This window comes from Hydra viridissima, unplaced genomic scaffold (assembly GCF_058129835.1).
Source record: "Hydra viridissima isolate aposymbiotic clone 2 unplaced genomic scaffold, HvirCarnegie_v1 scaffold_6, whole genome shotgun sequence".
NCBI classification, from domain to species: domain Eukaryota; kingdom Metazoa; phylum Cnidaria; class Hydrozoa; order Anthoathecata; family Hydridae; genus Hydra; species Hydra viridissima.
In genome coordinates this window covers 1370783-1387878 of record NW_028324305.1, presented here as the reverse complement: position 1 = coordinate 1387878, position 17096 = coordinate 1370783, and the positions used below count along the sequence as shown (strand labels likewise).

Here is a 17096-nt window from a genome sequence, read left to right as displayed (position 1 = left end):
TAAGTTAAATTTTAATTCCTTATGAAATTTGATTTATATTAAGTAAAGTTATGTTAGTAAAGACTGCACTTATTTCCCGCTGTATTTTCCAAAGCCAGAACTGTTGCCAGGCAGAACTCCAGTAATGTCTACATACTACTTTTAGGGTGGTTGAGATTCCATGGTTTTTAGGCTGGTTGAGATTCCAATATCCTTGAATTTTTAACATTCTAGGATCACATACACAAGTATCCACCAAGCAGGTCAATCTGACATTTTTGTTGTTTTAAAAATCCTGTTTTGTAGTTATGGCAGAAATTCAAATTGATGTTACAGCTGCAAGGTTTAGATTGCAATCTTTTTGGTGCCACGTACCCACCCCTACCCCATACTTAAAAAAAAGAAATTTAATATTTGTAAAAATTTAGTAACTTAAGCCAACAGCTGAGGGATGATGGGATTATTCAAAGGCTTGTTACAATATTAACAAAAATTTTAATAACCAAAGTTCAAATAAGTTTTGAATATTTATGCAGTAATTATCATATTATTAATATTAGTAAATACTGTATTTATGTTTAAAGTACATGTCTTCAAATGCATTTTAGATTATTTTTCTTGAAGTCTTTTAGCATATATTATATTTAGAGTTGATGTGTTTTCATTGTAAAGATATTTCACTTTGTAAAGTTAAAACAGTGAAAAATTTGCAGGCAAAAGAGTCAAGGTAGAACATTTGAGTTTTCATCTTTATATCTGACTGAGTATGATTAAAGGTTTACTTGTACAAAGATTCCCATATTCCTTATACTAAAAAATGTTGTGTTAGTAATCATTTTTATGATAAGATAATCATCACAGCATCATTTTAAAACATCATTTTTAGAGTATGTTTTACCATCTTTAGATTCAGTTTATGGTAATTTTTGTGTTGTTAACATCAAGTTTTTATGCTCTTAATATCATTTTTTTTTTTTTTTTTCTAGTAGTGTAACTGACTTGGTTTGCTTTGATATTTCAAATAACAAACAGTTTTCATTCCAACCCGGAGATCACTTGGGAATCTATCCGTGCAACAATTTAAAAATGGTTGAAAAGTTAATTAACCGTGCAACTACTAATAAGTTTTCATCTTCAACTGTTGTGGATATAATTGACAAGAAAAATAATGGTTTGAAGAGTTAAAGTTTAAATAACAATTCATTCAAAGTTATGAAAGTAATTCAGTTTTTCATCAATTTTAACAACTTTGCTTTTTTAGGGTTTTCTTCTAGTGACAATATTTCAAAGATTAAAAAAATGCTCCCTAATACGCTCGGGCTAATTTTTATGTGGTTTAAAGACATAACCACACCACCTTCTATGCTTCTGCTTAGAGCATTTGCTGAAAGATGTAACGAGCAGAGACAGAAAGAAACACTGTTAAAGTTAGCAAATGTAAGTGGTATTTTAGCCCTTTTTTCTCTCTGATTCTTTTTTTTTTTGAAAAAAAAAAAAATGCTTTTTTATTATTTTCAACACTCTAACTATTCTCTTGCATTTCATTTTATTTCAGAGAAACTTTTATAATTTAATTGAGAATGAATTTGTAGTGTAACCTAAACAGAAGTAAAAACGCCTAATTTTAGCAGTTCTTAACTCTTTAGAGGTTTGTGTTGCCAATATCTCACATAATCTTACATTTCAAAGCAATAAAGACTTTTATCTTCATAGAACAGGAGCTTTTACCAATACTGGATAAGCCGCAAATATCCAAGTATTCTCCAGGTCCTTGAAGAGTTTCCATCAGTTGAAGTTGATCTTTTACTACTAATATCAGAGTTGCCTGTTCTTAAACCTGTAAATTATTTGTTTTATATTATTATTATTTCTTTTTTTTTTTCAAACATTATTTTTGAGAGAATTTTTTGTATTTAGCGATATTATTCAATTTCATCTTCACCAGATTTACATCCTAATGAAATTCATATTACGGTTGCCCTGATCAATTTTGTTGCTGACGGTGAGTTTTATGATTAATAGTTTATGTAATAAATATAACTATGTGCGTTCCACATGTGACAAGTAAGGACCCGACTTAATCGAAGAAAATTCTGGTTTGCAACTAATTTCCAGAAATTTGCAACTAATTTCCAGAAATTTGCAACTAATTTCCAGAAATTTGCAACTAATTTCCAGAAATTTAGAAACGAGAAAAAAAAATTTCTCGAAGTTTATCGAAAAGTTTGGACTTTTTTTCACAAAACTTTTTGATTGTTAATTAAAAATATATCCAATAATAGGTAAGCACAATTATACGATGAAAAGGATGCAAATGCGAAAATTTATGAAACGGGACATCTGTAGTTTTTACCGTGTCATCTTTAATTATGTTTCATCGATTTCATTTATTATTCATTGATTGTCATTTATTTAAAATTAATAAGTTTTTTGTGTATAAAGCATGTAAACAAAACAAATTTGAATGTAAAAACATCCACTAAAAAGAGTACTGATGAAGTTTTATTTAAAACTAGATAATAATTCTAATGCATCCATATATGAATCTAAATTTTTTTTAAAAAATTAATTTGTTTCTGTGTGATAACTAAGTTTTGAACTTTTGCTTCGGTGGTCTCCATAACAACATTTGCGCACAACATTAAAATCACAACTTTCATGCTTTTTTCCATGAAGTATTCAAATTTTTGATGTTACTGCAAAAAGTTTCTCTGTTTGTTTTCTTTTTTTGTTTAATAATTGTCCAGTGCTTTTCAATAAAAAAAAATATTTGACGCTCTCAATTTTCACTCTCAATTGACACTCAAATTTTCAACTCTCCAAAAAAAAAAGAGGATTAGCTGTTTTAGGTGCAAAGTTCACACCATTTTGTTCACACGATTCCATAGTCAGTTTGCCATAGTGACTTAAAGCGCCAAGTCAGGCCAGAACACAGAACCCATTATCATATGATTTGGGGAAAGGTAAAAGCCTTTTTTAAAGGACTCTTTGATTATTTAAATATTCTAATTAATTTCAAATTTTTCATTTTTACTCCTAAGCAGTTTATTGTACAAACAATAAACATTTCAATAAAAACAGAAAGTTTTAGAAATAAAATTGTCATACAACTTTCTGCAGTGTCTTCTTGCACTTTTTTTTTTTTGAGTTTCAGAATGGTTTTTGATTTGTGATTTGAAAGAATGAAGACCATATTTATTTCGAACTTTTGCAACAAAACGACAACAAAATTTTAGTAAATTTTTGCACGTTCTTTAAATGAGAGGCCTGGGTTAATCTTGAAGCTATAAATAAGTTTTCTGACCAGTTTCTGGAAAAACTTCCCTATTCTTCTGTCACTAGATTTTTGTTTGATCGATTTTCTTTGAGAGAAATGTTGAATAAGACGACTAAGGGTGTAAAGATGCATTTGCAACTCTTTTGCTATTGAATTGTAGTTTCTACTAGGATTTCTTAAATATATATGTATAATTTTTTCTCTGACGACTTTTTCTTTTTTCATTTTTAAAACTCATTTTAACGGGAAAGCTAAACAATTCTTTTGAAACCACAACAACATGTTGTAAACAAAAATATAAACAATTAAAAACTCATTAATACAACTATTGAAAAGTAACTTTATTTTTTATAATAAATTAATGTTGTTTATCAAAAATTCGTAATTTTAAAAAGGAATTCTACAATCAAGGAAATTGCATGAATGTCATTCTTATTTAAGTTGTCATAGTGAGAAGTCACTAAATATTTTGATCCTTAAATTAAATTTTTATTTTAAAAAAATCAAGATGCCAAAATCTAACAATGCCTCTTGGAATTGTTAGATTTTGGCATCATCTCGTCGTAAATTTGTAATCGAATGGTTGGAGCATCAATCTCATCGTAAATTTGTAATCAAATGGTTGGAGTTGTTTTCATTTTCATCAATTTTATTTTAAGCATTTTTATAAATATTTGCATTAGACTTATTTCCACAAGCGTTATTACAATTTTATTACAATTTGCAATAAAACGAAAAAATTCTTCTTCCTTTTTTCCTCTTTTGTAAAATCCTAAAGAGAAAAAGAAGTTGAAATTTGAATGTTTCTGTAAATTTTTGAAAAAATGTTTTCGCAAAAATGCTTTTTTGCGTTTTTATCTTGAACAGGTCACTGAAGCAAAGAAGCATTTTTTTTTTTTTTTTTTTTTTTTCCATTGATTTCTTGTCATATCTAAATGTTCATTACATAAATACAAATTTGTTTCAAAGAGGAAAAATAAAAATGGTTAGCATTCATTTTTCACCCTTCTTTTAAACAATTGATAAAGTGTCTGTCAACATTGTTGGAAATACTTAAAAGTACAAAGTTTTAAGATTTTTTTGCAAATATAGATTTATTTCACAAATATAAATTTTGTTTATGAATTCCATTAGGTATTTATCATAGCGGCGTGTGTTCGTCGTGGCTGCACTCAAGAAAACCTGGAGACGAAGTTTATTGTTTCCTCAAAAGGTATTTCAAAAACAAATTAAACTACAAATTCGAATAAAAATGTCAAATTTGTAACATACTTTTTGATGGACGAAACTTGAAAACGATTTGTGAAGTTTTCAGAGTTTTTTTGTTTTTTTTTTCTTACCTTATCTTAATAACATTGAAAAATAAAAAAATCCTTTAAAAGTTCTTATTTCACATTCGTCCAAAGTTTAAAAAAAAAAACAACCAAACATTTGAACAGAAATAATTACCAAATTTTACTAATTTTAATTAACCAAACTTTAGAACTCTACCTACAAATAAATAAAGCTGATTACAAATCATGTAAAAATAGTTGTCATGGATCTGGACAAGTTCAAGTTTTTGTTAATCTTGTTAGAAACAAATCCGTGCTAGAAGAGCACGGATTTCATATAAGTGCAGGGTTAGATCAGCAAGATAGAGAACGAAAGAAGACCTGAGGCTAAGGCTTTATTTTTTTTTTAAATTTTCAAATTTTAGGAATTTACCCTGCTATTAGAATTATTTTTAAGTTAACTGTTTAGTCCATTTTGTTAATTCACTGAATCTTTTTTAAAAATTATTTTTTAACTCTTATTCTTCGAATTTTAGTTTAATTAAATCTGCTATTATATGTGCTTGTATATTTGTTTCATTTGTCGCAAACAATGCGTTATGTATCTTAACTCAAACCAATGATTAATTTTTTTTTTATTAGTGCTCCTCATTTTCACTTGCCTTCTGACCCTTCTGCTCCGATAATAATGGTGGGACCTGGAACTGGAATTGCACCATTTCGTTCGTTCTGGCAACAGAAAACGTTTGATATTTTACAGAAGAAAAACACTTTTGGTAAAATGATTCTATTTTTTGGTTGTCGAAATAAATATCTTGATAACATTTTTTGTTATGAACTGGAGAAGGCAAAATCAGAGGGATCGTTAACGGAAGTGTTCCTCGGATATTCGAGGGACCCGGAAGAACCAAAGGTATTTTAGCTTTTGTGTAATAACTAAGAAAATTTTTTGGTATAATGATTAAGAAACAACAAGAAACATGTTCTTATTTAGACTTACGTACAACAATTACTAAAAGCGAACATGGAAATGGTAAAAAACTGCATTTTAAAGGACGGTGGTCATTTCTATGTGTGTGGTAATGTCGCTATGGCTCTAAGCGTGAAAAATATTTTGATTGACGCAATAAAAGATTGCTTTGTTTACTCCCATGATGAATGTATATCTCCAGTCGATGACCTAAAGGTATCGTTCATTTAAATTTGCAACATCAAGCTTTTTAGGTCGCTTTATTTTTTTTAAAAAAAGTCTAAAAACTGGATGTTCAAGTTTATTATTTTATATTTTAGAAACAAAATCGGTTTCATGAAGATATTTTTTTATGTGAAGCTGATAGTTGAAGTGTAAAATTGCTATAAAAACGGATTATGGAGATAAACCATAAATAGCCTGCCATAAAACTGGAGTATGGAGATAAATAATGTTTTCAACTGCTACCTGTTTATTCAATATTGATTAAATAATAAGTAAATTTTAAAAAATAAATTATTTTATAAGTTTTTGGTTCTTTAAAAACAAACTGCGTCCGAGGTATTAAGTTTAATTTTTATTTTTACATATTGTACATTTTATATTTGAAAAAATTATTTGTTATATTATGAACTTATCAAAAGTTTGTGTTGAGTAAACTTAAATATATCGTTTGGTTCATTACAAAAAAAAGTCTAAACGTCCCTGCCTTAAACTAGTTTTTTTGCATTTTGAAGAAATTTTTTTATTTTGGTCAACATTTTAGTCATAAATTGAATATTTAGAAACTATATGCATTTTTTCGTTGTAATTCAATTAAAGTGTTTTAAACATTTTTTTTTAGTTGCTAGGAAAATTATAAAATATTTTGATTTGTCTTATGAACTTGTTAAAAGGAGGTCCGGGCCTTAGAGGCTTGGACCACCGAGAGTACATCAACCTTTGGTCATCGAGGCTACACTGACCAACTTTTGTCATGCGAGTAATATTGAAAGTAGTCATGAAGGAATTTTTTTTTTTTTATCTCTGTGTAATTTTTTGTTTGAAAGAACAAGTATTTACAGAGTTTAGAACTTTCATGTGATATTTGTAATTTTAGATTAAGAATATTTGCATGTAGTAAAAATGCAAAATTTACAGAGGTTTTGTTTTTATGTAAAAATGAACTTAAAATTGAAATTATTTCTATAGACCACACAGCCTGAACTTTAGGCCGGGGGCATTGTATTGCATTAAATATCGGTGGCTTTCTCGGCACAGACCAAAGTCCGTTTTTGCTATTTCGTACAACAGGTCCGACAATTTAACAGGAAAAATGTCTCCTAAAGATTTTTAGCCCATAAAGACAATCGCAAACAACCGATATATAGGATAACTGAGTTTTCGACTTAATTCGATACTTTTAGCTTTAATAATCAAAATCGAATTAACTTTAGTGATATAAGTAAAACTCCTATTTTTCATAGTTATTTTTTATTTCTTTGCTTTTATTATAAATATTACACAAAAATATAGTTTACTAAATGAGCCATTTATTAAAATAGAGATTTTTTTTTTTTTTTTTTTAAGAAAAAAAAAAAGCTTCTTAAGGGTTCTGATTAACGTTTCGTACGCTGTGGAGCCGTGAAATTTGAATTCTTAAGGAACTATTCGCACTTATACGCTGCTCGTAGTTGGGGTTCGAAACGCGTTTTAATCAGTGATCTAAGCTCGTTTCATGTTTTTTCACACAGAACTCAAAGCGGGTCCAATTTAATCAAATTACATTAAAAACTTTTTAAATAAATTGTTCTCAACGTAAAAAAACTTCGTTCTCAACTTAACTCTAAAAAAAACTTTAAAACAAAAGTTTTTTTAAGAGTTAGGTGAGAACGGAGGTATTAATTACTGAAAGTGGATTTTTCAAATAAACTTTATTAACTCATGAGTTAAATTTAAAAGAAAGGTTTACGTAAATATTTTGTTAACGGTTTGTAAACGAAAGACAAGATGTTTTAAAAATATTGCTTCCTTCAATCATAAATATTATAAAGTCGAATTCATTTCTGAAAAAAACGAACTTTTCCTAAAAATTTCAAGAATAAATGCTACATTACTATTGTTAAAAGTGTGAAAAGACCAGTCAGTCGAAACAAAAAATTCGAGGCTTTCAGTTCAGGAAATCATAATAACTTCATAGTCTTAACTTCACGCTGACTTCATGAAAAAGAAAATTTTATAAATAAACGTTAAATAATGAAAACTCGTTGGTGATTTTATTAAAAAGGCTGACGTCATTTAAAATAAGTGCAGCAAATAAATACATTGAAAAACTCTAAAAAATCTAATCGTAAAAACATAGCTCAAGAAGCTATACCGGTCAACCGTATATTTATGAAAACTTAACCCTCCAAGAGCCAGGTTTTTCACAACGATCATCGCTGACTCCTTCAGCGCAAAAACAATTATGCGTGGTCTCACCGCTAAAGCCTAAGATGTCTCTCTCTTCATAAATACGGAAAGAAAACGTCGATGAGCAGGTACCGATGAAATATCTAAAGTTAGCAGCAAAAAAAAAAATTATCGAGAGAATAATTTAACGTCTTATGAGTTTTCAGGACGACGATTTGTTTATTTTTCACTTAGGGAAACACAAGTTTTACGCATTTATTAACGCCTTATCATTTTCATTTAAATATTTAAGATTAGAAATTTTAAAGGTTCATCACTAAAATCATAAAAAATTCAACATTCTTTTTCTAAGCTATCTATGCTGACAGAGATAACTTAAAGGATTGCTACACCTAAATTCAACACAAACGCTCTACACGCATCGAAAGAACTTGAAATTCAGAAAATCATTTTCCATATATATCTTACAAATTTTGACAGACTTACAGTCAAAACTTGGAGATATAATGAATTTTTTAGATAACTTGTTAATTTTAGATGATCAGTTATTACCTTACCTAACACCTTCTCTTCCTTTATGAGCCTGCTGTGCAACGAGCATGTATCATTATTAGAAGCCAAAATACTACTGTTGTGAAAAAGACTTGTTAGGAATCAAAAAAGATGTGAATCTGTTAAAATTTAGTGTTTTTTTTTTTGTCCTTTCTGTCTTCAAGGGATACTTGATAAAGTCAGGATCTGTTGGAACATACTTTTGCACCAACAAAAAGGTTATTCAGAAGATTCCTTTAAGCAAAACCTAAGAATCTCAGATAAAATTCATCTTTATTATATTTAGGGGCTGTACTTTTGTTGACATTAAAACTTATAACATACTGAAGTTCAAGCAGATTTCTTGTTGCAAGTATTTCAGTGATGATGGGAAAATAGTGTATGAGAAGTAAAACCAGCATCCTGCAAACTTTTCCAGGCAATAATCAATAGAGAAATTCTAAAATTTCTGAGAGCAAACACTTGCTGCAGTTCATAAACTGAAGAAAGCACATTAATAAGAATTACAGATTTGACAATTTTTTCTTGGGAGGAAAACAATAGAAATGCTTTAACACCTATTTCAGTTTCTTTTCTCTGTTTTTCTCAATAAGGAATTATTCTGAATTTTTGCAAAAAATGTATATGTATACATTTTTTTGTAAAAATTCAAATGTATATGTATCAAAGTTATTGTGCAGTTTTAACATAATCCAAAATTTAATAAAAATTCACTTATTAATACAATTTATTAATAGAAAATATACCTAGCATGAGCTGCAATCCATTGATCAATAATAGCTACACCTCCATCTTTATATTTCTCTATAAATTCACGAGGCCTTGGATAAATAAAAACTTTGCCAAACACCATTGATTTGAATTCTTCAATCTCTTAAGAAAAGCAGCCAAAGTTACAACCATAATTTTTTGTTGTTGTTTAATTTGAAATATTTAAATAAATTGATAATAAAGTTCACCTTCCTCAGTGCCATCTGTTGCAAGATAGATTTTTTGGAGTTTATATTTCTTAAGCATATTTTCTGCATTCTTTGCATACTGTTCTATAGTTGCAATTGTATCTTTTCTAGAATAAGCAAAATCACCACGTCTCATGTGAACAGCAATATATGGACCTCCAAGTGCTGACCCCTCTTGCGGATGTTGATCACGCCAATCTTCTGCATAAAGTGTTTTATCAGCTTCATCATTGGAGTTTAAATATTTTGCACGATACTCATTTCCAAGGGCACGCAAATGCTTAGCAAACACCAAACTTCTTCGTGGCTTAGAAAACAGTATAATAAACATGAAATATATGTGACTATGATCAAAATTTATCTTAAATATATTTATATCACTTTATTTCCTTTAATATGTTGCCACCTGAGCTTCTAGACGAGATTGTTTGACAATTTCAAAAACATTTCAAAACTATTATTTCTTTTCGCTGGCCTAATATCGTATGCGCAAATTTTTGATAGCCTTATAAATTTGCTGGTTACTTATTTTAAAAATCATAGATTACCAACTTATTACCAATTTCATGGAAATGGGGTATAAAAATGAAGGCCATTCATTATGCATTTAAAATAATAAATCACCCAAAAATTGATTTCTAGGCTTTTTTATTTTACATAATGCAGTTGGATCCTTTTGGTATTAATTGATCTGCTAGTTTCTTCTTTTTGATTTTTTTTGTAATGCAAAAATTTTGTAACTTTAATGCTATTTTATATTTAAAACGTTTATAAAGCTTTTTTTTTTTTTTTTTGCTGTTATTGTTTTTGTTTTTCTCAAGTAAATTACAAAAACATAAATTTTTTACAATTTATTGAAAACAATTCTTACCTTCCAAAACTCCACAGACCCATAATCAATATGTAGCAAGGCTTCAAAATGCTCTATTAGAAAAGACCTATAATTGAAGGAACAAAATAAAAAAGTTATATTTATGTGAGAATCTGTGGCTAAAGAACCATTTGCTACTGAATCATTCAGAATAAATTTTAACACTACCTAGCTTTTATGGTTTGAAGAATATTTTCAATAGCAGTGGCTCGACCTTGGACACTCAAACAATTGTGTTTTTCAGCAAAGACGCCATCCATCTCCCAAAAATAGCCACGATATCTTCCCTTTCCATCTTTACTGTATTTCTCACGTTCTTTGCAATTTTCAATTTCAGCAAGATCCTTAAACCCATTTTTAAAATTATCAGAATGTCTTTGGAGAGTTAAAATTTGATCAATCTTTTTAGACCCAGTAATTTTAATGAAATCTATAAACTCTATTACAGGCAAATAAAGATTCATACTTGGAAGATCAAAAAAGGTTCTCCATGGAACTCCATGTTGTGAAATGTATCTGGACTTCCAATGGTAAAGATGCATCCAAGGTGGCACAACAAGAACCCAGTTTTGTCCTTTGTCATTTAAACCTTTGACTAGATTTGCAACTCGAACATAAACATCACGTCGTAGATTAAATCCTTCTCCTGGATTTACATCATATATCAAAAACCTAGTTTTTTTAGTAATGTTATAATTTGATGGTAAATACGTTGAAACTTCTTTATCTTCCAAATATGAAAACTCTTGAGATGAATAAACTAATTCTTTAAAACTCGCTAAAAAGATGTATATAAAAACGTTTTTTATTAACGCCATTTTTAACAGAATAAGAAGATTATATTTGCCTCACTGACGTTTCTTCTCATCCGTGGTGGCAAGTTGAAGTGGATTAACTGTTCTTTATTTCAGTGACGTCATTTGCTTATACCTGGTATTCAAAAAATTTAATTTCCGTTGTTAAGGAGCAAATCTAAACGGATTTTACGAAATTACAGCCGATGCACAGTGGGCCAGTAGGTGGACAAAATGGGAAAAATTTTAGTTGTCTAATCTTGAAAACTTATTTAATTTTAGTATCTATATATATTAGGAGAAATTTATTGATAACTTATTTATATTAAATCCCTTAGTTACCAGGACTCTAAGCATTTGAATATTGAAATTAAAAAAAAAAAAAAAAAAAATTTAAATAAGTAATTAACGGTGACATCAACGTTGTGTTATATTTCAATTACATCTACGTTTTTGAAACAAAAAATTAGTACATGCATGGCCTACTGTAATTACACGGCCTGATTTGTTGCATTTTCCGGAAAAAATTAAGAGGCCAGTTTTTTTACGGCTTATTTTAAATTTTAAACTATGTATGAAAGGTTTTATTAACAACAACAACAATAACAATATATTTACCAGTGAATATTATACAAAGGTGTTGAATAAAATATTGAATTATAATATTTTAACAATTACTATATAAATATTTGTTTGCATGCATCGGTTTATGCTTTTATAGTCATTTAAAATGTAATGTATTCTGAACTGATTAATATGTGAATGTATTCTGACTGATTGCCTGTTTCATTATATTCCATTAGAGAGTGGAATAATGAAATAGACACACAGACAGTCTATTATTATTACTGTATATAGTCGAACTCCTTTTTTATGCGATGTTGTTTAAGTGGAGATAATTCCAATAATAAATGTAAGTGAACTTTATATTTAAAAATAACTGTTACACTTTTTTGATTCGTTTTAGTAATAAAATGGTTAATAAATGTGTTGTTACAAACTGTAAAACTGGTTACTCTAATGGTCCAAAAAAGTCAACATTTCATTTTCCTGAAGAATCTGATTTGCGAAAACGATGGATATACTTTGTTAATAGAAAAGATTGGGTTCCATCAAAATATTCAGCTATTTGTGTTAATCATTTTGATGACAAATTTATTAATTATGGAAAAAGATGCACCTTAAAATGGAATCTTCTTCCAGTTCCAACTATTCAAACTGATGAAATAAGTGGATCATCAACTCTAACGGTTCCAAAGTTGCCCCGAAAAAAACCAACTTTGAGATATTTAGGAAAAGATGAGTTTGAAGATTTTCAAAGTGTTGATAAAATAATTAATCTTGATTCTTTGACAGAACAACATTCTCCACCAGGCTTTACATTTAAAAAAATGCATGATAGTGTTGTTTATTATAAACTATGTTTTAATGAAAAATCAGGCATACCAATTGTTTTTGAGTCAATAACTGTAAATAAAGATCTTTATGTTTCATTGTCATATAAAGGCTATCATATTTCTTTACCTGAATGGTTTCGTAGTGGTCATAATTGCAAATTAACAAACTGTAGTATGTTAGAAAATTTTCCTGTCTATATTAGAAATAAAGCCAATGATATGAATTCAATTTTGACAGAGTTAAATGAAATTAGATACTATTCTCCTCAAGGCAGACCTCCATATTCTGCATCCATTATACGCTATGCACTAATTTTACGTCACACTTCAGCACAGTCTTATAAGTTATTGTTAGAACAACTACCTTTACCATCTTTTAGTTTACTTAGAAAAATCCAAAGTGGTGATATAAATGCGTATAAAGCTATAACAGTTTTGTTACAAAAAGATTGTGTATCAAGTGATTGTGTGCTTCTTGTGGATGAAATGTATCTGCAGAAAGCAGCCCAATATCAAAGTGGGAAATATATTGGTGAAGATTCAGAAAGTAATCTTTATAAAGGTGTTATTGTTTTTATGATTGTAGGGCTTCAAAAAGCTATTCCTTATGTTGTGAGATCATCACCTGAAGTTTGCACAACAGGACCATGGTTGAAAAAAGAAATTGATGAGTGCATTACCTCATTGCACCAATCAGGTTTTAAAGTAAGAGCTATTGTTACAGATAATCATTCTACCAACGTTAATGCATTTTCAGAGTTACATAAATCTTATACTGGAGATGGAAAACTATTTATTTATCATCCAGCTTATAATGGAGTTTTAAAAACATATCTATTATATGATATAATCCATTTAATAAAAAATGTTAGGAATAACTTGTTGAATGGAAAAAAATTTGTTTTTCCTTCTTTTTCGTTTGATTTCTTCAGAGACAAAGTTGAAGTTCCAGCTGGTTTTATTACTTGGGATTTATTTCATAAAGTTTATGAAAAAGACCAATTATTAAATGGAAACTTGAAAAAAGCGAGGAAAATCAATTATCAGGTCACTCATCCTGGAAACAATAAACAAGATGTTAACCTTGCATTAGCGATTCTTGATGAAACAACTACAGCTGCGATACTAAGTTATTTTCCTGAAAGAAATGATGCAGCACAATTTTTGTCATTGTTTCATAAGTTATTTATCACACTTAATTCAAAGCAGATGTTTAATACATCCAATTAGCTCGGCAATGCTGCTGTAAAAGGAGATAAAAAACCCACATTTTATAGAGAAATTGCAAATTGGATTGAAATTTGGTCAACATGTGAATATTTTACTTTAACCAAACAAACTTCTCATGCTCTTATCACAACATTACGTGCAACTGCATCTCTTATTGATGATTTGCTTGAAGAAAGCTACACATTTGTTCTTACTTCCAGGTTACAAAGTGATCCTTTGGAGCTACGCTTTAGTAAGTATAGACAAATGAGCGGTGGTCGATTTCTTGTAAGTCTTTTAGAAGTTTGCAACAGTGAAAAAATTTTGGCAGTAAGAAGTCTTCTAAAGGAAGATATTAATTTCTGGGATGAAAATATTTATCAAACATTTGAATACTCTACTTTAGAAAACATTATGCAAGATATTGCATTGTTGTCTTCAGAGATATTAGAGTGTCAGCTTTCTGAAGATAGCATGGAAGTTGCTGTTACTATAGCAGGCTACATTGCTAAAAAATTGAAAAAAAGATTTAAATGTCTATCTTGTGGTCAAAAAATGGTTTCTACAGACCAAGATGTTCTTAATAATGAATATCTGAAAATATTATCCAGAGGTGGACTTATATGTCCAAGTCAATCCTTGTCTGATTTTATTTGTCATCTTTTTAGTATTCTAGATATTATTTCTCCTATTCTAATCAAACATTGCGGTTATTCTTTATCAATTAAAAGTTTTGCAGAACAAATTTTTAAGATTTATTATAGCAGTGTTGATTTTACATGCGAGAAACACCCAGAATGGGGAATTAAATATGGATCTCGAATTGTCATTAATATTTTTTATAATAATTTACAAAAAGAAACTACAGATTCTGTAAGAAAAGATCAAGTAAAAGAGTTTAAAAAAAGACAAAGAACTGATAGCTAGTGCTAATAAGATTTTTTCTCAAATCCTTAATACATATAAAATTACAAACCTTTGTTTTTATTTCCTCATAAGAGTTGTAAGTAGTCTTTGCAAAATGTAAGTTTAATTTAGTAGCATTTTGATACATAGCTATTTGAAAGCCTATTTCAGTATTTCATATGTTATCGGAATATACTGAAACAGGGAATCAGTTAGCGAAAAATATTGTATAGCATAATGTAATTACATGATGATAATCTTAAGTTTTCCTCGACCATTTTAATAAAATAAACATTAGCCGTAAAAAAACTGGCCTCTTAATTTTTTCCGGAAAATGCAACAAATCAGGCCGTATAATTACAGTAGGCCATGGTACATGTTATTCTAGAGTATTTAGAGATAAGAAAAACCAAATGTGTGAAATAAATTTGTCATAGCATGTTATCTCAGTTATACTTTGAAAATCACAGATTAAAAAAAAAAATTCCTTAAGAAATTTGTTTTTTGCCGCACTATAATTAATAATTACCACAATTTGCCATGTATTATCTTATATTTATTTGATCTATATGATGCTTCAATTGAGTTTTAATTGATTGCTCGTCCCCTTAAATCCCCGTTCAGATTTTACATGTTTTAACTTGGTTGCTATGGTACTAAATTTTGCATGGCAACAACTCATTTTTACATTAACGTTGTTTTAACAGTATTTTACATGCGCTAAGTACACAATATTGGGGGTATGTATTAAAATGAGATTCACAATTCTTATGAGATTATTTTTTTTGGTTAGTAAGGATACCTTACTTTGCATAGCATAGCAACAACATATTTTCGGTAGTTGTTAGTAATTTAATTACTAACACTAACAGTAATTTAATTACTTTTAATTTTAATTACTAACACTTGTAGTAACTTAATTAATAACAAGTATTAGTAGTCCGGACGGCATATATATTATAACATTAAACTTTTAAATACAAAATACATGTTACAATAATAATTTAGATATGGTTTTATTAAACTTAGACATTCATAATTTTCTCCAAAAAAACAATCTTAGTATTTCAAAACAATATATTTCTGAAGATATATTAAAATTTATTCAGCCAAAATTTGCTGATTTTAAAGACGTTGATTTTAGACATGCTGTTCAACGATTTGTTTACTTGTATAAAAAAAAGTCGAAATCTGCAAACTATACTGTCAAAAATTTTGAAAAGAAGTTTGTAAGCTGGCTTAATGAATATTTAATTGTCAGAAAAAAAGACAATGAACCAACTGCAAGTAGACGTGGTCGAAAACCTGTTGCATTTGATAATAGTTCTAATAAAACTAAAAAACGGCGTGTATCTTGTTTAAGTGAATCTCATTCATCCAATGAATTATTTTTTGCTGCTAATAAAAAATTTAGAGATGAATCTATTATTATTGCTGCCAAGAACGTTTTAAATATTTCAAATACAGATAAAGCAACTAAATATTCAGCAGACGAAGCACTGGCTTTAATAATTGATGCAAGTCTGACAAAAGCTTCCTATCAATTGGTTAGAAGCGGAGCCTTGGAGAAAGAATATAACATTTACCCTGCTTACAATGATGTCAGAGATGCAAAATTGAAATGTTATCCTGCAAACATAACAGTGGAGGACTATTCAGCTTCAGTTCCTTTAAAAGATTTAATAATTCATACTTTGATAAGAATTTGTGCAGTTCGGGAACCTGTGCTAAGGCACTTGATATTGAACGACAAAGCAATAAAAACAATGACACTAACGTGTAAGGCTGGTTTTGATGGTGCTACTGGCTAAAGTATTTATAAACAAGTTTTATCAGAACCCGACATTAACAGAGATTTAAAGCGTGAAGAATAATTATTTATTACTTGTGTAGTACCATTAGATTTGACTGGATTTAACAACAGCAACGAAAAGGTGCCTATTTGGAAAAATCAAAAGTCGTCCTCCACAGGCAATTGTAGACCCATAAGATTTGCATACAAAATGGAATCCAAGGAATCTGTGATTGAAGAAGATCAGTACATTAAAAGTTAGATAGAAAGCTTGGGAATGAGGTTTGTAGATCTTCTATTGAAGAAATTTGTATTATTGAACATACAATGATTGATGGGAAGGTTCAAACGATATTATTGTTTTATAATTTTTTGATGCAATTTAAAGTTGACAATGTTTTCTTGCACTATTTTTGCTTTTAATATTCCTAAAACATTATTTACCTAAATACTCAATTGTTATTCAATATAGGTGGGTCAAAAATCCGATAAAATATTCAAATATCAATTTACCACTTTGTAACTAAGGAGAGTATCCGGAAACTAAGCAATATAAGTATCCATAGCAACTAAATTTAAAAAATTATCACTTTTGTAAGAAGTGTGATTTCATATTGGTACTCATGACAAATTTAGTGAATATAGCACTTATAAAATATCTGCAGATAACAAAAATAGGTTGTTGCTAAGCAAAATAAAGGTATCCATAGCAACGAAATAAAAAA

At 28.9% G+C, this 17096-nt stretch overlaps 3 protein-coding genes across 13 annotated transcripts in view; 2 read left to right on the top strand and 1 right to left on the bottom strand.

Moving 5' to 3' along the window:
• Positions 1 to 6639, top strand: part of LOC145190661 (nitric oxide synthase, inducible-like) — a 40996-nt gene extending 34357 nt beyond the window's left edge. For 3 of the 10 annotated variants that reach the window (XM_090089781.1, XM_090089780.1, XM_090089782.1), the window contains 9 exons: positions 628 to 706; positions 966 to 1150; positions 1241 to 1416; positions 1693 to 1818; positions 1897 to 1981; positions 4391 to 4469; positions 5173 to 5443; positions 5525 to 5716; positions 5821 to 6639. In XM_090089781.1, the coding sequence (XP_089945907.1) occupies positions 628 to 706; positions 966 to 1150; positions 1241 to 1416; positions 1693 to 1818; positions 1897 to 1981; positions 4391 to 4469; positions 5173 to 5443; positions 5525 to 5716; positions 5821 to 5871 (1244 nt within the window). In that variant the 3' untranslated portion in view covers positions 5872 to 6639. The other 7 variants (XR_016453159.1, XR_016453160.1, XR_016453158.1 and 4 more) reach the window with 5 other exon arrangements.
• Positions 6640 to 7492: 853 nt separating this feature from the next.
• LOC145190174 (GDP-fucose protein O-fucosyltransferase 2-like) lies at positions 7493 to 11349 on the bottom strand. The gene is made up of 5 exons (XM_080066962.2): positions 10442 to 11349; positions 10274 to 10340; positions 9403 to 9709; positions 9190 to 9316; positions 7493 to 8034 (listed from the first exon to the last, which is right to left on the bottom strand). The coding sequence occupies exons 1-5, from the start codon at positions 11089 to 11091 to the stop codon at positions 7872 to 7874; spliced, it is 1314 nt and encodes a 437-aa protein (XP_079923088.2). The 5' UTR covers positions 11092 to 11349; the 3' UTR covers positions 7493 to 7871.
• Positions 11350 to 11956: 607 nt separating this feature from the next.
• Positions 11957 to 14648, top strand: LOC149886548 (uncharacterized). 2 transcript variants are annotated; one of them, XM_090089795.1, is made up of 2 exons: positions 11957 to 13169; positions 13399 to 13676. In XM_090089795.1, the coding sequence occupies exons 1-2, from the start codon at positions 12042 to 12044 to the stop codon at positions 13471 to 13473; spliced, it is 1203 nt and encodes a 400-aa protein (XP_089945921.1). In that variant the 5' UTR covers positions 11957 to 12041; the 3' UTR covers positions 13474 to 13676. The 2 variants fall into 2 exon arrangements, with proteins under 2 accessions (XP_089945921.1, XP_089945920.1); XM_090089794.1 differs by having other exon boundaries at positions 11957 to 14648.
• The last annotated feature ends 2448 nt before the right edge of the window (positions 14649 to 17096 follow it).

Excerpts from the sequence above, each read along its gene's own strand:
- LOC145190174 (XM_080066962.2), bottom strand. The coding sequence starts at position 11,091 with ATGGCGTTAATAAAAAACGTTTTTATATACATCTTTTTAGCGAGTTTT. Across the intron at positions 9,317-9,402 it reads AACAGATGGCACTGAGGAAG|AGATTGAAGAATTCAAATCA; the intron begins GTGAACTTTATT and ends GCTTTTCTTAAG. Across the intron at positions 8,035-9,189 it reads TGGATTGCAGCTCATGCTAG|ATATTTCATCGGTACCTGCT; the intron begins GTATATTTTCTA and ends TGCTAACTTTAG.
- LOC149886548 (XM_090089794.1), top strand. The coding sequence starts at position 12,042 with ATGGTTAATAAATGTGTTGTTACAAACTGTAAAACTGGTTACTCTAAT.